This window comes from Hypanus sabinus, chromosome 13 (genome assembly GCF_030144855.1).
Source record: "Hypanus sabinus isolate sHypSab1 chromosome 13, sHypSab1.hap1, whole genome shotgun sequence".
NCBI classification, from domain to species: domain Eukaryota; kingdom Metazoa; phylum Chordata; class Chondrichthyes; order Myliobatiformes; family Dasyatidae; genus Hypanus; species Hypanus sabinus.
In genome coordinates, this window is record NC_082718.1 from 67,447,539 (window position 1) to 67,472,123 (window position 24,585).

At 43.4% G+C, this 24,585-nt stretch overlaps 1 protein-coding gene across 3 annotated transcripts in view; it reads right to left on the reverse strand.

Moving 5' to 3' along the window:
- Nucleotides 1-24,585, reverse strand: part of washc4 (WASH complex subunit 4) — a 134,384-nt gene that overhangs the window by 12,224 nt on the left and 97,575 nt on the right. For all 3 annotated transcript variants that reach the window (XM_059987841.1, XM_059987843.1, XM_059987842.1), the window contains exons 25-32: nucleotides 22,622-22,756; nucleotides 19,342-19,450; nucleotides 13,923-13,989; nucleotides 13,752-13,838; nucleotides 13,347-13,494; nucleotides 6,096-6,192; nucleotides 5,037-5,233; nucleotides 3,482-3,581 (exon numbers count right to left, since the gene is read on the reverse strand). In XM_059987841.1, coding sequence (XP_059843824.1) covers nucleotides 3,482-3,581; nucleotides 5,037-5,233; nucleotides 6,096-6,192; nucleotides 13,347-13,494; nucleotides 13,752-13,838; nucleotides 13,923-13,989; nucleotides 19,342-19,450; nucleotides 22,622-22,756 — 940 coding nt within the window. The remainder of the gene's footprint in view (nucleotides 1-3,481; nucleotides 3,582-5,036; nucleotides 5,234-6,095; nucleotides 6,193-13,346; nucleotides 13,495-13,751; nucleotides 13,839-13,922; nucleotides 13,990-19,341; nucleotides 19,451-22,621; nucleotides 22,757-24,585) is intronic.

Here is a 24,585-nt window from a genome sequence, read left to right on the forward strand (position 1 = left end):
AGTAGGGGAGATTCAAACAAGAGGACATGAGTTGAGACTTAGGGGGTAAAAGTTTAAGGGTAACATGAGGGGGAATTTCTTTACTCAGAGAGTGGTAGCAGTGTGGAATGAGCTTCCAGTAGCAGTGGTAGAGGCAGGTTTGGTATTGTCACTTAAAGCAAAATTGGATAGGTATATGGACAGGAAAGGAATGGAGGGTGATGGGCTGAGTGCAGGTCAGTGGGATTAGGTGAGAATAAGCGTTTCGCATGGACTAGAAGGGCCGAGATGGCCTGTTTCCATGCTGGTTATATGGTTAACATATGAAGAGCATTTTGGCAGCTTTGGGCCTGTACTCACTGGAATTTAGAAGAATGCATGGGGGATCTCATTGAAACCTACCAAATCTTGAAAGGACTAGATAGGGTGGATGTGGAAAGAATGTTTCCTATGGTGGGGGTATCCAAAACTAGAGGGCACAACCTCACAATTGAGGGGTGACCTTTCAGAACAGAGGTAAAGAGGAAATTTTTTAGCCAGTGAGTAGTAAATCTGTGGAACGCTCTGCCACAGTCTGCAGTGGTGGCCAAGTCCATGGGTATATTTAAGGCGGAAATTGATCGTTTCCTGATCAGTCAGGGCATCAAAGGATATTCGGAGAAGGCAGGTATATGGGGTTTAGTGGGATTCGGGAACAGCGATGATGGAATAGTGTAGCAAACTCCATGGCTTAATGGCTTAATTATGCTCCTATGTCTTATGGTCTAATGTAAAAGACTCAAAGGCAAGAGTTTAGGGGTAGAATTTCAGAGACTGGATACAAAGCAGCTGAAGGCACGCCCCTAAACACTTGAGAAATTAAATTTAATGCCGGAGGAGCAGTGATCAGAACCTGGAGTTGCTCGATCTTGAGCTCCAGCACTCTGTGAGGAGCTTTTGCTTGAAGCTGGTCAGGAATGCAATGAAGTAGTCAGGTATGGTAATAAGGAAGTAGTGGGGATGAGTTCAGGAAATGGGGAAGACAGAGGGGTCTAATGTTCCAGGGGAGACAGGGCCTTAGTGACAGCACACATGTGCTCAGAAACCTCTTTGGTCAAGTACAAAACCTGATTCTGCATCAAGCCTGGTAGAAGGGGATAGGGTTATCATCAGGGATCGATCATTCACTACTAACAATTCAGGAAAAGGGCAGGACTGGTGGAGCTGCACAACGTGTTACTGGTTGCTGTATCATGGGAGAGTGTGTGTGGAAGGCTTGTAAAGTTATTATCTCAGTTCCAGTGATCTAGTTCAATCTGGACGTGTGGAGTTTGTACCTCCTCTTTGTGTGATGTGTGGGTTTCTGCCCCCTGGGTGCTCTGGTTTCCACCCTCTTCTTGAAGACATGCAGTTTGGTAGGTCCACTAGTCTAAGTGTGTAAATAATTGGTAGGAGTTGGGGGAAGTTGATGGGATTGAGAATCAGAATCAGGTTTATTATCACAGGCATGTGACGTGAAATTTGTTAGCTTAGCAGCAGCAGTTCAATACAATACATAATCTAGCAGAGAGAGGAAAAAATAAATAAAACATAATAACATACAAACTAGTAAATCAATTGCATATATTGAATAGATTTTTTAAAACGTGCGAAGCAGAAATACTGTATATTAAAAAAGTGAGGTAGTGTCCAAAGCTTCAATGTTTATTTAGGAATCGGATGGCAGGGGGGAAGCAGCTGTTTCTGAATCGCTGTGTAAGTGAGAAAAGTGCATGCCCTGAGTGCTGGAGGTCCTTTAGTAATGGACGCCGCCTTTCTGAGACACTGCTTTCTAATGATGTCCTGGGTACTTTGTAGGCTAGTACCCAAGATGGAGCTGACTAGATTTACAACCTTCTGCAGCTTCTTTTGGTCCAATGCAGTAGCCCTTCCATACCAGACAGTGGTGCAGCCTGTCAGAATGCTCTCCACGGTACAACGGTAGAGGTTTTTGAGTATATTTGCTGAAATGCTCAATCTCCTCAAACTCCTAATAAAGTATGTCCGCTGTCTTGCCTTCTTTATGACTACATCAATATGTTGGGATCAGGCTAGATTCTCAGATCTTGACACTGAGGAACTTGAAGCTTCTCACTCTCTCCTCTTCTGATCCCTCTATGAGGATTGGTTATGTGCTCCTTCATCCTGCCCTTCCTGAAGTCCACAATCAGCTTTATCCTCTTACTGACGTTGAGTGCCAGGTTGTTGTTGAGGCACCATTCCACTAGTTGGCATATCTCATTCTTGTATACCCACTTGTTACCAACTGAGATTCTACCAACAATGGTTGTATTGTCAGCAAATTTGCAGATGGCATTTGAGCTATGCCTAGCCACAGTCATGTGTATACAGAGAGTAGAGTAGTGGGCTAAGCCCTAGTGTGCCAGAGTTGATCGTTGGCGAGGAGGGTATAACATCCCCAATCTGCACAGACTGTGGTCTTCTGGTTAGGAAGTCGAGGATCCAATTGCAGAGGGAGGTAGAGGCCTGGGTTCTGTAACTTCTCAATCAGGATTGATGTTATCAATCAGAATTATGTTATTAAATGCTGAGCTATAGTCAATGAACAGCATCCTGTTTGTGTTGTCTAGGTGGTCTGAAGTCATGTGGATAGCCATTGAGATTGCATCTGCCATTGACCTATCGTGGGGATAGGCAAATTGCAATGGGTCCAGGTCCTTTCTGATGCAGGAGTTCAATCTAGTTATAACCAACCTCTAAAAGCATTTTATCACTGTCAATGTGAGTGCTTCCGAGCAGTAGTTATTAAGGCAGCCCACATTATTCTTCTTAGGCACTGGTATAATTGTTGCCCTTTTGAAGCAAGTGCGAACTTCTGCCCATAGCAGTGAGAGGTTGAAAATGTCCAAATAAGTGAGGGGAAATGAGAGGTGATGGGGTGAATGGGAGCTCATCTTTCTCTGAGGTCAGAGGGAGAGGGTAGAGGCACTGTCATGCTCAAATGTTCACATTACTTTTGTGAATGTGAATAATGAACCATATGCCTGGAATTACTGGTAATGTTTGTCAGTCCTCAGGTCACACAAGGTTTCCACTCTGTAAGCCAATTTTCTCCACGCCTGTTTTCTATTTCATCCCGCTGCAAAAACTTACTAATTCTTTAATTTCATTATCATCTCAGCGTTATCCATAACTAAACTAGTGGAATATATTCAGCATCCAATTATTAATGAATTGGATGAAACATCAGTTTGAGAAATGTTTTCAAAATGTATGGGAGAACTAGCACTAAAGTCTGATTCTGTAAAGTCAGGTCATCTGTAACTCAGGGAGCCTCTGAATATTGCAGTTCAGATTTCTTTTAAAGGTGGATTGAGAATTTAGAATCATAATATTCCTTATCGCTGTGACGTTGCCATGGGCCACCTATCACTAACAGTGTGCCACTGCACCTCACTGTAGGTGAATCTGTCCAATAGGCAGAGGGCTCTGATGGGCATTATCATTAATGTTGAACACTTGCCTTCCTTGTCCTTTTGCTCCTGACTTTCCTCAGCAGCTGTCTGATCCCCTCGGAAGAAAATTCTGGCGCTGCTCAGTGAGAAATACAGTAGCTCAAACTCCTGGAGACAGAAACCAATGGAATCAACATCAGCAAGAGGTGAAGCAACATGGCTTTACCCTAATCCAACAGCAATGTTCACTATCTGATCAAAGTCAGTGCTCTCCTACTTTACACAAATTCAACAGTTTCACAATGGCAACAAACACAGAAGGTCAGGCAGCCCCTGAGGAGAGAGGAACAGATAACACTCTGGTTGAAGATCTGTCAGAACTGGAGGCACTGTGGAGAATGACCAGGAACATCAACTCCATTCCTTTTTCCACAGATGCTGTGAGCTTCCCCACAATTTCATTCTTTACAGCATCTCCAGCTGGATCTACAAATGGAATTTCTTTTGACCACAGTTAGTTATCAAAATTCTGTACACTCCTTGTTCTGATTCAGCCAGGTTGGCTTAGCTCGCTGCAATTCAGTCCGAGTCAAAGACAAAGCTCCCTCCTGACGCCAGCAGTTAATGAGAATATTAGCATGTACAGTGGAAGTGGGTGCTATCCTTTGGATGAAACCAGGTGAATCCAAAGGACCACTGGTAGTGTGGGCTCATGCTCAACCTTCCCTTCCCAACTAAAAGACTTGAGTTTGCCACCTTCACGTCTTGTGAGGGTCTAGCCCTCTAATATATCCAATGATTATAACACTTTCTGAAACATTCCATCTGGGTGCCCAAAGGACACAAGGACTGCAGCAAAAGTTCTCAATTTAATATTGGAACCTTCAAAAGCAATGACAGATCATTTAAATGTAATGTTTTATGTTTCCCCTATATGCCAATTCTGACAGCTCTGGGCTGTAAAATATCCGAATTTCTTTGCAAATTCTTTGTTCAGCAAATGGAATCAAACAATTTTACTTTCCCCTCTGGCATGCATCCAAGCTGCACAATTTCCTGATAACAAACATCGTGATTTAAAACTACAAATTGTCATGTGTGGACCACTCCCCACACCAGGACTAATGCTGGCACTAACTCATGTGCACCAGAGGCCGTCTATCACTGTGCTCCTCCAGATGTCCAACATTGCAGAAGATGCCAAATTAAAACTGCAGCGAGCACAGCAGCCTTGATTCAAAGAAACTCTCTCCTGGGAGAAGTCAAAAATGCTTATTATTTGAATGAGTTTCACTTCCTACTCAAATTAATTTTGAACATAAAAATAACGTTCACCACTTTAAGCAATATTTTCAATACATCCAAAGTGCTACCAAATGCTTGTGACTATCACGCTGTGTCCCACTGATGATTCTGGAGCCTCCACACTGGCAAGGGGCAGCAGCAGTCACGGCCTGGAGTATGGATAGGATCTGGGAGTTGAGATGGGTTCAAGTGGTCCTGATCCACCTGATCCCATCCCAAGGGAGGCAGTGGCCACACTGGAACACACAGCGGGGTCCAGGCCAGTGATGCTGGGTTACAGACGTTCACTGATTACATTCATATTATTTGCTTGAGTACCTGTAAATAGATGTCTAGCCGTTTCTGGGTTAGATTCATTGTTTGCAGCAGCTTTTCATCCTGATTGGTTGACTGGAAGTTTTGCTGTTTGACAACTGCATTCTTCTCTTTGATGTATTTCTCTCTCACGGACTGAAACCAGTGTAATGAGTCAAACTCCTGGTACTGATCCAGCAGCTTAAGGATGTAGGCAACTCCTATAATGAATGATGAAGGAGACAGCAGAATGGAAATGAATCAGACTGATGAAAGATTGCAGTGGTCTGTACACCTCTATGTGATCTGAACTCAGCCAGAGCAACAAAGCAGATGGAACCCTCTCCACTCTCTGGAAGTTTCTGTTTGGCATGTCTCTCCCAACAAGCATTGATGAGAGAGAGGAGTGTGGTGTGTCTTGGGAGTGGGGATTGCGGAATGAGGTAGGTTCAGGAAGGATATCTAACTCCATACAATAATTTATAGTGGAGAATGATAGATTCATTCGTAAGGGCATCAGAGTTATAGGGAGAAGCCAGGAAAATGGGGTTGAGAGGGAAAATAAATCAGCCATAAACAAAGAGTGGAACACACTTGATCGGCCGAATAGCCTAATTCTATTCCTATGCTTTATGGTCCAAGTTGCAAGACCTTTAAAGAATTTGCACATGATGCAAGTTCATTAAAAACTACTGGTAACAGCTAGGTTGTTCTGACTGAAGGACAGCTCCACTCCCAGATGAGTCCATTCCAACCTCGAATGACAATCCATGTAGAAGTACTCACTGCCATTTTCATTACGCCAGCAGCACTGAGGACAGCTGAGCAGAGTTTTGAATAAAGCTTAAACACCATCTTATTTAGAGAGCGCAAAATGCCTAAGACAGGAAACTCACTGGAATCATTTCTCACAAGCTAAATGCTTTCTGCCCTTGAGCTCGAAACTGCTGTTCATTTGTGTTAATCACAGGCAACATTTTAATCTCAGTTAATTTCTTAATTTAAAGACAAGTCCCAAGGAATGTCACAGGTAAATAGCTTAATTCATACATAGGAATGTCAGGTGGGTATATGTTGACCTACCCATTGCAAACCCATCATCTGTGAAAGCAGCTCCAGATTTATTCTTCTTGTTCAACTTCTCCTTACAGCTTATTGAGTGATCGACAAAATTCAGTGTCTGAAATGAACAAGGATGATCGTCAATGAAATGCAAGGTGTAAAACAAAATTATCAACTACTACTGAACAATATCTACAATAGCTTGTATTTTTTATTGTCTAGAAGGATGTTGCAAGCTTGTCACTGTATACACTTTTAGAAAATTCTCTGCACTTGGAAGAGCAGCGATGTCCTTGTTAACAGACTGATGTAATTCAGACACAGCAGTTCAAGAGCTGGCCAATTTAAATTCATTTCACACAATAATCTATTGTTAAAAAGTCTTCAGGTCTAGTAACAGTGACTATGATACCAGCAGAAACTGCTGGCAAGGTCAGAATCTTTTGACCGGTTCAAGAACCCTTCAACAGCCACCTTCTTCAACGTGTCACCCTTCTGAACACAGTCCCCCAGAGAGCTCCAGGCTTTGAATGCAGTGATGATGGAGGACCATGGGATAGTTCCAAGCTCAGATGTTGTGCAACTGGAGTGACCCTGCTGGTTTCTCCATGCCCATGGAGGTCCTGGATTTCAGAATGCTCTAGGGGAGAAGTGCAGTGCATTTTGCACATGGCATAACACTGTGTGCTGGTGGGAAGTGGGGGAATTGAATAGTCCCAATGTGTTATGATAAAGCAGGCTGGTTTGTTCTGGATGCAGTTGGAGCTGAACTCATCCAGGCAAGTGGAGAGTTCCTGCAAGGACAGCTGGACTGCTGTCGGGGTGATCTTCCTCTGTATTCACAACCCTAAATGTAAGAGCACCTTGGCCACAAGTGTGTTGTTCAATAAAATGCACCAGAATTATTTGTTTCAACCTTCCCAACAGCATCTCCAAGCCTGTAGTCTCTGCACCTATTTTCACTCCAAATCACCTGAGTAACTTGGAAATGCATCAGCAGTTCTCCACTATAGGCTGGTTCCAACTCCAGGAGATCCTTCCCCAACAGCACTGTAGAAGTACTTTCAGTGGAGAGGAGGCAGAAGAAAGGAAATTATAAGTCAGTTAGTGGTAGTGAAGACGTTCGGAGTTGATTGTTAAAGTGGTGGTTTCGGGGAACCATGGAGGCACATGGCTGTAGACAGCGTGGTTTTCTCAAGGAAAAGTCTTGCCTGACAAATCTGTTGGAATTCTTTGAAGAAATAACAAGCAGGATAGATAAAGGAAAATCAGTTGACGTTGTGTACTTGGATTTTCAAGCAGCCTTTCACAACTTGCCATACTTAAGGCTGCGTAACAAGTTAAGAGCCCATGGTAGTACAGGGAAGATGTTAGCATAGATAGAGGCAAAGAGTGGGAATAAAGGGAGCCTTTTCTGACTGGCTGCCGGTGACTAGCGACGTTCCACAGGGTTGGGACAGCTTTGTTTTACGTTATATGTCAGTGACTTGGATGATGTAACTGATGGCTTTGTTACAAAGTTTGTGGATGATACTAAGATAGGTGGAGAGGCAAGTAATATTGAGGAAGTACAGAAGCTACAGAAGGACTTGGATTAAGTGAATGGGCAAAGAAGTGGCAGATGGAATATAATCTGAAAGTGTATGGTCATGCACTTTGAGATAAAAGGGCAGACTTTTCTATATGAAGAGAAAATTTTAAAATCTTAAGTTTACCCCTTGGAGTGTGCCAATTACCATCCAATCTCCTTGATAAATGCTAACCTTAAGACATTTTCCAAAGTCTTAGCCAATAGACTTGAGATAGTAGTTGGGAAAATAATTAGCCCAGAGCAAACGGGCTTTATCAGGGGATGTCTCGCATCTGATAATATTCACCGGCTCTTACACATAAAATCCCACCTGCCTGTGTCCTGCTATTTCTAGATGCTGAAAAAGCGTTCGATCACCTTGAATGGCCATATCTTTGGAGAGTTCTAAAAAGAATTTAAGTTCGGCGATAAATTTATCAATGTGATTCAAATACTGTATGCTAATCCTTCAGCCCGGGTATGTGTGGGAGGAGGTTTCTCAGAGTTATTTGACATAGAACGGGGCACATGACAAGGGGACCCTCTGTCTCCTTTAATTTTTACTATATCTATTGAACCGCTTGCACATTTAATTAGAAACTCTCCTCAGATCTCCCTTATTAGAATAGGTACACAACATTACATTGGATATCACTTTATGTGGATGACATACTAGCTTATCTGGCAAATATTCAACAAACTCTCCCCTATGTTTTAAAAACACTGGAGCAATTTGTATTTCTTTCAGGATATAAAGTTAATTTGTCAGAATCAGCACTGATGCTGATTAAGGTGTCTCTCCCTCCCCAGATTAAGGTTACAAAAGAGGTCCTCTACTTGGGTATTAAAGTTAATTCTTCCCTATCATCTGTGGCTAAAACAAATTACTCTCTAATTTTGAAAAAGATAAAAGATATTAATAGATGGAGACACCTGCCAGCATTAGTCCCAGCCCGTATATCGGTCATTAAAATGAACATTTTACCCCGCATTAATTTTATCAGCTCAATGATCCCACTTGCGCCACCAGCAGGATATTGGCAAAAACTGGACTCCTTACTACAATGCTCTGGGATGCGATTTGGGATAATGCTGCCAGTGCTTTGAAAAACCCAAATCATCGGTATATACACTTGAAATTTTGTCATAGAGCATATTTAACACTGAGAATTAGACATCAAATGGGACTGGTTCCTGACCCATATTGCTCATTTTGCCCCCACAGAACCATTGGCTCTTTTATACATGTTGTGTGGGAATGTCCAGGGGTTTTTGGTTTGTGGGGGAAGGTTATCATACTCTTACAGAACTAACAGGGGTGCAATTACCAATGGACCCCACTCTACATCTTCTAAATGATGACTCCCACCTTTCCCTTACGGAAAAAACATGCAAAATGTGGCTGGCAGGCCTGACTGCAGTCAAGAAGATTGTACTCCAGCGTTGGAAACCACCTCATGATATTTCAAGTACAGTACTCACTGGCTTCGGAGCTTTTTGGACATTTCTTACCTGGAACTATCATCAGCACGAATAAATGATGCACGACCAAACACAATCTTAATGTGGACAAATTTGATATCTAACTTAAAAAATCTTCTGTTAAAATAGGAATGCTGTGTCTATGCACTACTATTCAGTTGCTTGGTGGAGGGGAGAGGGATGAGGGGGGAGAGAAGGGTGGGGGGGGAGAAAGGTGGAGAGGGGGAGGGGTGGAGGGAGGGGATGGTGATGAAGGTTGGGGGGTGGCTGGGTTAAACATTCAAAATGTAATCGGCAACTGATTGTATTGAATGTAATTTGTGGTGTTGCAATAAAAAAGTGACTTAAAAAAAAATCAGAAGTTTAAAGGGACTTGGGAGTCCTTGTGCAGGATTCCCTAAAGGTTAATTTGCAGGTCGAGTCTGTGGTGAGGAAGGCACATGCAATGTTAGCAACAACTAGAATACAAAAGCAAGGATGTAATATTGAGGCTTTGTAAATCACTGGTGAGGCCTCACTTTGAGTACTGTCAGCAGGTTTGGGTCCCTTATCAAGAAATGTGATATTGGTGTTAAGGATACTATCAGAACGAGCTATTCAAGTGCACAAAAGATTTGTTTGTTTTATCGACTACACAAAAGCATTTGATAAAGTAAAGCGCAATAAGTTATTTGAAATATTACAGGAAACTCTAGATCTAGACTCGAAAGACCTCAGCCTAAGCAAAAATATGTACTGGGAACAAATAGCTGCTGTAAGAATAGATGGAGAAGTGAATCAGTTTACAAAAATCAAGAGAGGTGTTAGACAAGGGTCCCGATTTGTTTAATGTGTACAGTGAAACAATATTACAAAAAAATAAGAGACATCTTAGGAATCAAAGTTGGCAGTGAAAACATCAATAATTTCAGATACGAAGATGACACTGTTAATTGCAAGTATGGAGGAAGAACTACAAAACTTAATTGATATAGTAGTTGAAGAAAGTGCAAAAATGGGTCTATCATTTGCAAAAAGACAATGTATGGTGATATCCAAGAAGAAGGAGAATCCTATCTGCAGTCTGAGAATAAATGGGGAAGACATAAAGCAAGTACAGAACTTTTGCTACTTAGGAAGGTGGGTATACATGAGATGGCAGGTGCAACATGTGACATGAAGAATAGGGATGGCAAAAGACAACTTTATGAGAATGAAAAATATACTGACCAACACTAAACTAGGCATGACAACCTGCCTCAGAGTACTGAAATGTTACATTTATCCAGTTATGGTATATGGTTCAGAATGTTGGACAATATCTAGTAACATGACGAAATGAATTGAAGCAGCAGAAATGTGGTTTTTGAGGATGCAAAGAATATCATGGCCAAAACGAATATCTAATGAGGATGTCATGAACAGAGCAAGCACAAGAAGAGAAATAGTGCATGAGATCATGAAAAGGCAACGCAAGTTCATTGGAAATGTGATTAGGAAAGAGGAGATAAAATCCATGGTAATTATGGGAAAGATTGAAGGGAAGAAAGCAAAGACAAATGGTGATGGAGACAGCAGCCAGAGGAATGGAGATGAATACCAATGAACTGATCCACTTGACCTGAAACAGGAGTGTGTGGGCCATGGCAGTCAAAGCTCAAACAGGGCATGGCACCTGATGATAATGATGTACTGACACTGGAGAGGGTTCAAAAGAGGTTCCAGGACTGAATGACTTGATATATTAAGAGTGTTTGATAGCTGTGGGCCTGTATTGACTTGAATTCAGAAGAATGAGGGGTGACCCAATTGAAACCTATCAAATGTAGAAAGAGCTTGATAGAGTGGATGTGGAGAGGATGTTTCCTATGGATGTTTCTGAGGATACTGCCTCAGAATAGAAGGATGTGCTTTTAGTACAGAGATGAGAAGGAATTTCTTTAGGCAGAGAGTGGAGAATCGGTGGAATTCATTGACACAGGTGGCTGTAGTGGCCAAATTTTTACATGCGTTTATGGCAGCAGTTGATAAATTTTGGTCAGGGCATGAAGGGAATTGGACACAAGGCAGAAGATTGGAGGCTGAGAGGAAAAATAGACCAGCCATGATAGAGGAGCAGACTTGATGGGCCAAATGCTCCTGTATCTTATAGTCTATATTATTATTATTTATCTCTGAGGATTGTAAATTCCTTGGAATCAACAACCCAGAGCTGTAGAGGCAGGGTCATTAAATATATTCAGAATGGAGCATTGCAGCCTATTCCATTCAATATTGGAGGGATAGTGCAGAGTACAACAAGGTGCCAACATGCAGTGAACTCTGCTGATAACACTGCTTTTACAATATGTGAACTTCTTCAACTGAGTGCAAATTTTGTCCAATTTACTCTAATACAGGAAAGCTTTCAAGTACCTCAGCTAAGTATATGTTGGTACCTTCCATGAAGGCAGAGTCCATGTTGTTCCATGTTCCAAACTCCTGCCCTCTAAGGACAGTGGATGGCCTAAGAGCTTCACCTCCAACTTTTCAAATCCGCATTTCTTTTGGTTCAGAGTGATTCCAGTCTGTTTCAATTTCTCCAGGGCAGCTTCCACTCTTTTGTCTTTTGCCACTCACTTGAACCTCCAAAGACAAGTAGCAGACTACTCCTTCAAGTCCCGCCAAAATTTGGTTCACCCTCATCTGAAAGAGTTCAGGTGCTGGTGAGATGCCAAAAGGGAATCTCTTGAAGGCATGGTGTCCATATGGTGTGATAAAGGTTGCAAGCTTCTGTGACTCATGAGCTAAACAGATCAGCCAGAACTCCGAGTTTGAATCTAGTTTGATAAAAAACTTTGAGCACATATTGGGTATGCTGGGTGGAGCAGAAGGCAGAATGAACTTCTCCCATCTCACTGCATTATTCAATTTTACTATGTAAAAACAGATCTTCACTGTGGTTTGGGAACAGGAACAATGCCTGCACACCAATCAGTAGGTCCATTCACTCCAGTTATGATGACAAGCACCTCCATTCTTTCTGGTTTATCTTTGACTTTGTTTATCAGTGGAACTGGTACACGCCTTGCTGTGGTCAGAGAGTAGCACTTCACTCCTGGCCTCAGTTGGATAACATACTCTTCTTTTTGTACTCCAGACCTGTGAACAACTCTCAGTACTTCACCTCACTACAGGAAGGACATGGAAACCATAGAAATGGTGCAGAGGAGATTTACAAGCAAGTTGCCTGGATTGGGGAGCATGCCTTATGAGAATAGGTTGAGTGAACTTGGCCTTTTCTCCTTGGAGCTTCGGTGGATGAGAGGTGACCTGATAGAGGTGTATAAGATGATGACAGGCATTGATTATGTGGATAGTTAGAGGTTTTTTCCCCCAGGGCTGAAATGGCTAGCACAAGAGGGCACAGTTTTAAGGTGCTTGGAAGTAGGTACAGAGGGGATGTCAGGGGTAAGTTTTTTAAAAATTAATGTAGAGAGTGGTGAGTGCATGGAATGAGCTGCCAGTGACAGTGGTGGAGGTGGATACGATAAGGTCTCTAAGAACCCCCTGGATAGATATATGGAGCTTAGAAAAATAAAGGGCTATGGGTAACCCTAGGTAGTTCCAAGTACACATTCAACACAGCATTGTGGGCCGAAGGACCTGTATCGTGCTGTAGGTTTTTTGTGTTTCTATAAAACAATCATCTTTTAACTTGTGTTTACTGACATGCCTTTATAGAAACATAGAAAACCTACAGCACAGTACAGGCCCTTCGGCCCACAAGTTGTGCCGAACATGTGCCTACCTTAGAAATTACTACGGTTACCTATAAGCCCTGTATTTTTCTAAGCTCCATTAACCTATCCAAAAGTCTCTTAAAAGATCATATTGTCTCCACCTCCACCACCGTTCCCGGCAGCATGTTATTGTAATGGAAAAATCACAATATGGCCAGTTTTCAAGGAGCACAGTCCCCTGCAGCTGACAAATGCTGTGTTATGATTATAGGTTTTTCTCAGCAATGGCAATGAACCACCTTGGTTTCACGATTTCCTGTGTTATGCAACTATAGAGAAGCCCCTCAGCATCAGCTGATCCTTTACTCTGTGTTTCTGCCACTGAACTGTACACGTATCAATTGCCCTGTTGAAGGGTGGGCAGTATGCATCAAGGGTGGACATCCTGTTGCGATGATTCTTCAGCTTCCTGCTCAGTGGAAGCAGGAAGTTGAAAAACAGCTGGACGTGCAGACTTACCAGTGGCGGCACGATGATGTAGAAGTTACGCAGGTGCATATTTTTAGAGCTACGAAATTCAGGAGAAAATACATCTACCAGCATCTTGAAGTATTCAGTGCCTTCAGCAGAGTTCCGGGTGAGATCCGTGAGGACAGAGTCCAGCTGTCTAATATTTAAAACAAACACACAGCAAAATGTAAACCCTGAGAAAACATTTAATTATGAGCCATAAGAAAATAAAGTGCTTCTCAGTGTACACAAATGGGAAAACAAAGATGGAGGAGAGCTAGTCCATATCAGCTGTAACATACAACCAGAGCAAAGAAAGGGAACACGTGATGCTCAATTTAGTAGTTGTAGTGGTATCTAGTTCTGTCACACAAGGTAGGGAAGTTAAATCCACCCACAACCTGTTCACATTACCTGCCAGCTGTTTGAGTTTCCTCAGAGAGTTTCTCTTCTTTCACAAGCTCCTCAAAGTTCACAATATCCTCCAAATCTGGAACAAACCTAAAATAAAGAGAGTCACCACAAGCTCCATGCAGCTCACAGTAATTTTGAACAGCTATATGTAGCTTTGTAATTAAAGTTCACCTTATAGCATTACTGCAGCAGTGCAGTCCACCAGATCGTATCATCCGGACATAGCCCATTGCATTCCCTGCAAGGAAGGTCATTTGAATAGGTAAGCACAAGTGAACATTTGAACATTAGGAGCTTTTCACAACTAGAGAGCAAATGCACCAGCTGAACACATTTCCCATGCTTGGAAGTGGTTTCCACTACAGGGAGCTGGTCACCTCAAGGCAACAGGAGGCAGATAAATAGGTGACTGTCAGAAGAGGGAAGGGAGAAAGTCAGTAGTGGAGAACACCCCTGTGGTGGTACCCCTCAACAATGAGTACTCCACTTTGAGGACTATTGGGAAGAGGGGGAGCTACCTGGGGGAAGCAACAGCAGCCGTGCCTCTGGCACAGAGTCTGGCCTTGTGGCTCAGAATGGTAAGAACGGAATAGGATGGCAGCAGTCACAAATGAGAGAAAGTCTGCAGATGCTGGAAGTCCAAGTAACACACAGAAACTCAGCCGACCAGACAGCATCTATGGGAAAGAGACAGTCAACGTTTTGGGCCGAGACCCTTCAGCAAGACTGAAGCAAAAATGTTTCTGTATCATAATATCCTGAAAAGGGAGACTGAGCAGCCAGAAGTTGTGGTACATATTGGTACCAATGACATAGGTAGAAAAAGGGAGGAGGTCCTGAAAAACGAATGCAGGGAGTTAGGAAGGAAGCTGAGAAGCAGTAATCTCAAGATTGCTGCTTGTGCCATGCAACAGTGAGGATAGGAATGGAATGAGGTAGCAGATAAATGTGTAGCTGAAGGTTTGGAGCAGGGGGCAGGGATTAAGATTTTTGGATAATTAAGACCTTTTCTGGGGCAGGTGTGACCTGTACGAAAGAGAAAGGTTGCACTTGAATCCAAGGGAAACCAATATTCTTGTGGGCGGGTTTACTAGAGCTGTTGGGAGTGGTTTATACTCCAGTATGATCAAGCTGAGGATGAGCCAGCAGGTTTACAAGTAGATACCTAGATGATGGAAGTAAGGAAGGACAAGCCAATGATTCGATACAAATGCAGACAGTGCAAAGAATTAAATTGTACCACAGAAGCAAAATTCAAAAGAGCAAAAAATGCAGGTCTGAAGGTGACGTACTTAAATGTGTGTAGCATTCAGAATAAGGTAGACGAACTTGTGCTGCAATTGTACATTGGTCGGTATGCCATTGTGGGTATCACTGAGTTGCAGCTGAAAGAAAGCCATAGTTGGGAGCTTAACTTCAAAGGATATACTTTGTATCAAAGGGACAGGCAGGAAGGCGCAGGCAGTGGTGAGGCTCTGTTGGTAAGAGATGGAATTACAACTTTAGAAAGAGGTGACATAGGGTCAGAGAATGGCACAACTGTAATGGGGGACTTCAATACACAAGGGGATTAGAAAAATCAGGTTGGTGTCAGATAATAAGAGGTGGAATTTGTTGAATGCCTATGAGATGGCTTTTTAGAGCAGCCTGTACTTGAGCCTACTGGGGGAAAGGCCATCTTAGATTGGGTGTTGTGTAATAATCTAGATCTCATTAGAGAGCTTAATTTAAAGGAACTCTTAGGAACAGTGGTCATAATATGATTGAATTCATACTGCAATTTGAGAGGGAGAAGCACCAGTCACACCTATCAGTATTTCAATGGAATAAAGGGAATTACAGTGGCATGAAAGAGAAGCTAGCTCAGGTGGACTGGAGGAAGATACTGCCAGGATGGTGGCAGAGCAGAGATGGCTGAAATTTCTGGGAATAGTTCACAAGGAGCAGGATAGATTTGTCCCAAGAGAAGCAGTTATCAAATGGTAGGGCTAGGCAACCGTGGCAAAGGAAGTTACAGACTGCATAAAAGGCAAGGAAAGGGCATATAAGGTAGCAAATGTGAGTGGGAAGTTGGATGATTGGGAAGCCTTTAAAATCCAACAAAAGGCAATCAAAATATGCAGTAAGGGAAAAGATGAAATATGAGGGCAAACTAGCCAATAATATAAAGCAAGATACTAAAAGGTTTTTTTTCAGTTAAATGAAGAGTAAAATGGAAGTGAGAGTTGATATTGGACCACTGGAAAATGATGCTGGCAACGTAGTAATATGGGGAGAAAGAAATTACAAATGAATTTAATGGGTACTTTGCATCAGTCTTCACTGTGGAAGGCATTACCAGTATGCCAGAAATCCGGGCAAGTGTCAGGGAGCAGGAGTGAGTGCCCTTGCTATTACAATGGAAAAAGTGCTAGGCAAACTGAATGTTCTTAAGGTGGATAAGTCAACTGGACCAGATGGACTACATCTCAGAGTCCTGAGAGAGGTTATTGAGGAGATAATGGATGCATTGGTCATGATCTTTCACAAAACAGTTGATTCCGACATGGTCCCAGAGGACTGGAAGACTGCAAATGTCACTCCACTCTAAGAAGGGAGGAAGGCAAAAGAAAGGCCGGTTAGCCTAACCTCAGTGGTTGGGTAAGTGTTGGATTCTAGTTTTAAGGATGAGGTTTCAGGGTACTTGGAGACTAATGATAACACAAGTCAAAGTCAGAAATGTAAAGGGAAATCTTGCCCTGACAAATCTGTTACAGTTCTTCGAGGAAATTACAAGCAGGGTGGACAAAGAGAGGCAGTGGATGTCACTTTCTTGAATTTTCAGAAGGCATTTGATACTGTGCCACACATAAGGCTGCTTAACAAAATAAAATTTTATGGTGTTACAGGAAATATACTGCCATGGATAGAGGAATGGCTGACAGGCAGGAGGCAGTGAGTGGGAACAAAGGCGGCCTTTTCTGGTTGACTGCCAATGACTACTGGTGTTCCTCAAGGGTGAGTATAGGGACCGTTACTTTTCACATTGTTTGTCAATGATTTGGATAATAGAATTGATGGCTTTGTGGCACAGTTGCAGATGATATGAAGATCAACAAATGGCAGATGGAATACTGTGTTGGGAAATGTACGATAATGTATTTTGGTAAAAGGAACAATAGTATGGATGATTATCTAAATGGGGAGAAGGTTCAAACATCAGAGGTGCAAAGTGCACAACTCCCAGAAGGTTAATTTACAGGTTGATTCTGTGATAAAGAAGGCAAAGGCGATGTCTAAAACACACACAAAATGCTGGAGGTTTTTTCCTTCCAGCATTTGTGCATGTTGCTCGGATATCCAGCATCTGTTTGTGAAGGAAATGCAATGCTTACATTTATTTCAAGGGGAATAGAATTTAAAATCAAGGAGATAATAATGCTGAGCCTTTATAAGACACTTGTCAGGCAGCACTTGGGAGTACTGTCAACAGTTTTGGGCCCCAAATCTCAGAAAGGATGTGTTGTCATTGGAGAGTCTGCAGCAAGTTCACAAGGATGATTCCAGGAATGAAGGGGTTAATATGAAGAGCATTTGGCAGCTTCGGGCCTGTACTCACTGGAATTTAGAAGAATGTGTGGGGATCTCATTGAAACCTACCGAATGTTGAATGGGGTGGATGTGGAGAAGACGTTTTCTACTGTGGGGTATCTGGAACTAGAGGGCACAGCCTCAAAATCGAGGAGCAACTTCTTAGGACAGACGTAAGGAGGATTTTCTTCAGCCAGAGAGTTGGAATCTGTGGAATGCTCTGCCAGAGACTGTGGTGGAGGCCAAGTCGTAGGTATGTTTAAGGATTGTTTCCTGTTCAGTCAGGGCATCAAAGGATAAGGCGAGGAGGCAGGTGTATGGGGTTGAGTGGGATCTGGGATCAGCCATGATGGAATGGTGGAGTAGTCTCAATGGACTGAATGGCCTAATACTACTCCTGTCTTATGAACTATACTTAAAGATCAAATCAGCCCTCCGCAAAGCAAGTGGCATGAAATGCACAGCACAGGCACTTGACTTAAGTGGTGTGTGTCAGGTTTACACTGCACACAAACCCACTCTCTCCCCTTATCCTTATTCCATACTCATCCATCCACATTGTTTTCCCAGAAATGCACCCTTTCACCCCAAACATACCTGTGATAACGACATGCATCACAGATTGGTCTGGCAATCACTCTGTCTAGGACCACCAGAAACTCCAGAGAGTTGTGGACGCAGCTCAGCACACCACAGAATTCAAACCTTTCCCATGGACTATCTAAACTTCTTGCTGCCTTGATAATGCTGCCAACATAATCAAGGACCTCAACCACCCTGGACATTCTCTCTTCTCTTCCCTCTCAACATGCAGAAGATCTAACAGCCTGAAAACATGCAGCACCAGGCTCAAGGACAGCTTTAAATAAATGTGCAGAGTAGTTTCTAAATGGGGAGAAGATCTAAATATCTGAGATGTAGAGGGACTTTAGAGTCCTCGTGCAGAACACCCTGAAGGTTAAGTTGCAGGTTGAGTTGGTGGTGAGGAAGGCCAATGCAATTTTAGCATTCGTTTCAAGAGGTCTAGAATAAAAGAGTCAGGATGTGACGCTGAGGCTTTAAAAGACACTGGTGAGGCCTCACCTTGAATATTGTGAATAGTTTTGGGCTCCTCATCTAAGAAAAGATGTGCTGACATTGGAAGGGGTTCAGAGGAGGATCATAAGGATGATTCTGGGAATGAAAGGGTTATCATATGAGGAACATTTGCTGGCTCTGGTACTCTCTGGAATTCAGAAGGATGGGGGGGGGGATCTCACTGAAACATTTTGAATTTTGAACTAGATAGAGTAGATGTGGAAAGGACATTTCCCATGGTGGGGAAGTCTACGTTAAGAGAGCACAACCTCAGGATAGGGAGGGATCCATTTGAAACACGGATGCCGAGAAATGTCTTTAGCCAGAGGGTGCTGAATTTGTAAAATTTATTACTACAGACAGCTACAGGCCAGGATGTTGGGTCTATTTAAGATGGAGCTTGATAGGTTCTTGATTGGCCATGGCATCAAAGGTTACGGGGTGAAGGCTGGGGAGTGGGGGTAAGGAGGGGGAGAAAAAAAGGATCAGCCATCATTGAATAATGGAGCAGACTCAATGGGCCAAATGGCTGAATTCTGCTCCTGTGCCATTATTATAAGACTACAGAACAAGATAAGATGGATTGAACTTCACAACCTACCTAGTTATGGCAATGTACCTCATTGTCTACCTGCACTGCTTTTTTTCCAGTAACTTTATTTGGCATTCTGTTGTTTTCCCTTCTACTACCTCAATGTACTGATGTGATGAAATGGTCTGTATGGATGGCATGCAAAACAACATTTTCTTGCTGTACTGCAGGGGCAACAGTAAATCATCTCCAATCAAGGCCAAAAGCAGAAATACAGACTCCAATGCACTTATCACACCATTCTTTATTTGGTTTCACAACAAGAATGGTATGATAAGTGCATCGGGATGTCGATCGAGAAACACTGTAGGAACCTTGAAAGAACTGAAAACATACCATTGGTTCACTTACCTATCTGACTGATAAGTTGCCTGAACTGATCGAGGTAGCTCTGTCCCTCTGGAGTCAGGCCAAGTTTCCGAATGCCTCGATTGAATTTGTCTGCACGATCAAAAGGGTACTGTGAATAAGAGAAGGTTTCAGTGTGGTAGAATTGAGAACTCAACAACAAAATTAATCACACTGATAGATAAGCTTTAATTGCCTATTTCTTCCTTTCCAACTTCTCCTCCATGAAAATTGCTACCAGGACATCAGAAGCAAGCTGTCATCTGACAACAGACCCGTGCATTTGGTGCACCCCAAAAGCTATGGCGGAGAAAAGCTGAAGGTGTGAGGGGCGCAGAGCAAATGGCGGAGGGATGAAGGTCTGAGGGGCACACAGCAAATGGTGGAGGGATGAAGGTGTGAGGGGCACACAGCAAATGGCGGAGAGATGAAGGTGTGAGGGGCACACAGCAAATGGCAGAAGAATGAAGGTGTGAGGGGAACACAGCAAATGGCGGAGAGATAAAGGTGTGAGGGGCACACAGCAAATGGCAGAGGGATGAAGGTGTGAGGGGAACACAGCAAATGGTGGAGGGATGAAGGTGTGAGGGGAACACAGCAAATGGCAGAGGGATGAAGGTGTGAGGGACACACAGCAAATGGTGGAGGGATAAAGGTGTGAGGGGCACACAGCAAATGGTGGAGGGATGAAGGTGTGGGGGCACACAGCAAATGGCAGAGGGATGAAGGTGTGAGGGACACACAGCAAATGGCAGAGGGATGAAGGTGTGGGGGCACACAGCAAATGGCAGAGGGATGAAGGTGTGAGGGGAACACAGCAAATGGCAGAAGAATGAAGGTGTGAGGGGAACACAGCAAATGGTGGAGGGATGAAGGTGTGAGGGGCACACAGCAAATGGCAGAGGGATGAAGGTGTGAGGGACACACAGCAAATGGCAGAGGGATGAAGGTGTGGGGGCACACAGCAAATGGCAGAGGGATGAAGGTGTGAGGGGAACACAGCAAATGGCAGAAGAATGAAGGTGTGAGGGGAACACAGCAAATGGTGGAGGGATGAAGGTGTGAGGGGCACACAGCAAATGGCAGAAGAATGAAGGTGTGAGGGGCACACAGCAAATGGCGGAGGGATGAAGGTGTGAGGGGCACACAGCAAATGGCAGAGGGATGAAGGTGTGAGGGGAACACAGCAAATGGCAGAAGAATGAAGGTGTGAGGGGCACACAGCAAATGGCAGAGGGATGAAGGTGTGAGGGACACACAGCAAATGGTGGAGGGATGAAGGTGTGAGGGGCACACAGCAAATGGCAGAGGGATGAAGGTGTGAGGGACACACAGCAAATGGTGGAGGGATAAAGGTGTGAGGGGAACACAGCAAATGGCAGAAGAATGAAGGTGTGAGGGGAACACAGCAAATGGCAGAGGGATGAAGGTGTGAGGGGAACACAGCAAATGGCAGAGGGATGAAGGTGTGAGGGACACACAGCAAATGGCAGAAGAATGAAGGTGTGAGGGGAACACAGCAAATGGCAGAGGGATGAAGGTGTGAGGGACACACAGCAAATGGCAGAAGAATGAAGGTGTGAGGGGAACACAGCAAATGGCAGAGGGATGAAGGTGTGAGGGACACACAGCAAATGGCAGAAGAATGAAGGTGTGAGGGGAACACAGCAAATGGTGGAGGGATGAAGGTGTGAGGGGAACACAGCAAATGGCAGAAGAATGAAGGTGTGAGGGGAACACAGCAAATGGCAGAAGAATGAAGGTGTGAGGGGAACACAGCAAATGGCAGAAGAATGAAGGTGTGAGGGGAACACAGCAAATGGCAGAGGGATGAAGGTGTGAGGGACACACAGCAAATGGCAGAAGAATGAAGGTGTGAGGGGAACACAGCAAATGGCAGAGGGATGAAGGTGTGAGGGACACACAGCAAATGGCAGAAGAATGAAGGTGTGAGGGGAACACAGCAAATGGTGGAGGGATGAAGGTGTGAGGGGAACACAGCAAATGGCAGAAGAATGAAGGTGTGAGGGACACACAGCAAATGGCAGAAGAATGAAGGTGTGAGGGGAACACAGCAAATGGTGGAGGGATGAAGGTGTGAGGGGCACACAGCAAATGGCAGAGGGATGAAGGTGTGAGGGGCACACAGCAAATGGCAGAGGGATGAAGGTGTGAGGGGAACACAGCAAATGGCAGAGGGATGAAGGTGTGAGGGGCACACAGCAAATGGCAGAGGGATGAAGGTGTGAGGGGCACACAGCAAATGGCAGAGGGATGAAGGTGTGAGGGGAACACAGCAAATGGCAGAGGGATGAAGGTGTGAGGGACACACAGCAAATGGTGGAGGGATGAAGGCGTGAGGAGCACAGCATCAGAGATCAGATGACATGAACTGTGAATGTCACAAAGGTGCTGACAGCAAGGCATCTTCTAAGACAGTGATAGATATCGCTGCTTGTCTAAGCTGACACATCAACATTTATTCCCGGTAGCACTGGAGAAAGTCAGGGGCACAGCCTCACACAGTGCCCATTTCCAGACAGTTTAAGAGCAGCCGATCTAGGGTACTAGCCTACAAAGTATCCAGGACATCTTCAGGGAGCGATGTCTCAGAAAGGCATCATCCATTATTAAGGATCTCTAGCACCCAGGACATGCCTTTTCCATGCTGTTACCATCGAGTAGGAGGTACAGAAGCCTTAAGGTACACACTCAGGGATTCAGAAACAGCTTCTTTCCCTCTACCATCCAATTCCTAAATGAACATTGAACTCGTGAACACTAACTCACTTTTATTTAAAATATATATTATTTCTGATTTTTGTACAATTTTTAATCTATTCAATACATCCATACTGTAATTGATTTATTTATTATTATGTTTTTTCTTCTATAGTATGTATTGCATTGAAATGCTGGTGCTAATTTAACAAATTTCACGACATGTGCCAGTTATAATAAACCCGATTCTGATTCTGAGTTACAGTAAGTACCAGTATGAGGAGTAGAGGCTTGTGTTGGGAATGCAGTCTACTCCCCTCAGTTCTGACACAGCAGACCTGCAGAGATCTGTACTGTAGGTGGCATATTGCCAGACATCAGGCTTTGTGGGGTTTCTGTTCTGTGAACCAGAATTCCGTATCTTGGGCAATGAGATCTATGGCTCGTTAACAGCCTGAACCTGGACTAGAGACACAGTCTATCTTGGAACACAAACTCATCGTTGTGCCTGTGTTCAAACAGCCAAATAGATCACAAAAGCACTTTGATATTCCACCGATACCTTCTGATCATTTTCGTCCTTGGTCTCTTTAAAGAATCGAATGTCTTTGATTAGACGAGACTTGATGTGCTCATCGTACATGAATTGACTGAAGATATAAAATTTCTTCCGCAAAAACTGGTAGGTGAAATTGACCTGGAGGTAAAATTCAAACATGGGAGCTGAAGTAACCACCACTGAAAACGTTTTTTAAAAAAATCGAGTGACAGAAAGATCCACAGACCAACAAATTGAATATATTGGAGAAGTGAAAAACATTAAACATTTGCAGATGATGGAAATCTGAAATAAAAAGGCAAAATATCAGAAACATTAAGCTGGTCAGGCTGCATCTGTGGGAAGAGAAACAGTTAATGGTTGAAGATCCTTTGATAGGACTTGAAAAGATTAAACAAGTTAAAGTTCCAGAGACAATGGGAGCCAAATAGGGTAAAGAGAACGTTCTTCAACTCAAAACATTCTCTTTTCACATCTTGATTGGCCTGTAAACTCTTCCAAACACTTTGTTTTTATGCAACACACACAAAATGTTGGTGGAACACAGCAGGCCAGGCAGCATCTATAAGGAGAAGCATTGTCGACATTTCGGGCCGAGACCCTTCGTCAGGACTAATTGAAAGGAAAGATAGTAAGACATTTGAAAGTAGTCGGGGGAGGGGGAAATGCGAAATGATAGGAGAAGACCGGAGGGGGTGGGATGAAACTAAGAGCTGGAAAGGTGATTGGTGAAAGTGATACCGAGCTGGAGAAGGGAAAGGATCATGGGAAATATTTATTTTCCTTTATCTTGTGGTCTAACAGTGACCGAGGTCCCTCACTCTCCAGAAGGTGGCAACTTGGGAGACAGTGAAATGCAAACAAAATGTTTACAAAAAGACATACTGGCCGGGTTAGAACGCAATCCTGATTAGTTTGAGATGATACACCGCAGGTAAAAGGGTTAAGGCGACAAGCAAGAGGTCAACAGGGAATACAAAAAAAGGATTTTCATTTGGAGGTCAGCTGAAATATGGAATGCACTACCTTGGAGGGCAGAGACTCACAACATTCAAATAGTATCCAGACAATCACTCAAATTGGCAAAGCAAAACCGACAAGCAGAACTAAAGCTTGTAGATACAAATTAGATAGATCAGAATCTATTAGAGCAAACTTGCGATCTGTGGACTGCAAGACTGCCTAAGATAAACTTGGCAACAAGTGGTATTTCTTTGAAGCTCTCTGGTCCAGTGAACTGGAAGGTCCATTGCAAGTTACCTTGTGTTTTCCTTAGGGGATACATAGTCAGAATGAAATCAGAGAAACCTGTTGTATAGTAGGAGAACACAAGCAAAAGTCTGCAAGGAACAGATCCTACCCAAAGTGCTCAATCGATCTGGGTTTGCTTCTCCCACATACCATGAGTAACAAATATAACCTACTAAACCGAAGGTACAAGTAACTCACTGCTTCACTTCCGAGTGAGAAGGGAAAAGAGGAAATAAAAGGCATTAAGTCTGGGATCTTCTGAAGTCACAACAGGCACTGTGGGATTGTCAAACTGTACTAGCAAATGTGCAAGAAACAAGCAGAGCACGCAGGAGAGAACAGTTTGTTCAGACTGCTGATGGGTTAAAGAAGGGAAATGAGTGGGAGATAAGAGCCAAACACAGGCAAGCTGGATTAAGTTACATGGGTATCTCGGTTGACAAGGACTGGTTGGATCAAAGAACCTATTTCTGCATAGTATGACTGAGTTGGGTTGAAGCTGGCAGAAAATGGAATTTTAAGTAGTTCAAATTTGTTGAATGTGAAGGCCTGCAGAGAGAAAGTGAAGAAAAGAAATCCTGTCTTCGGTCAGTCAGAGCAGAAATAGTGAGGCACTAACACCCGTGGTAATAGCAAATACATAGTAACAGTAATTACATCGGATGCATTTGTAAGGAAAGAATCAGATACAGAGAAACTAGGAGAATTCTTGTAAA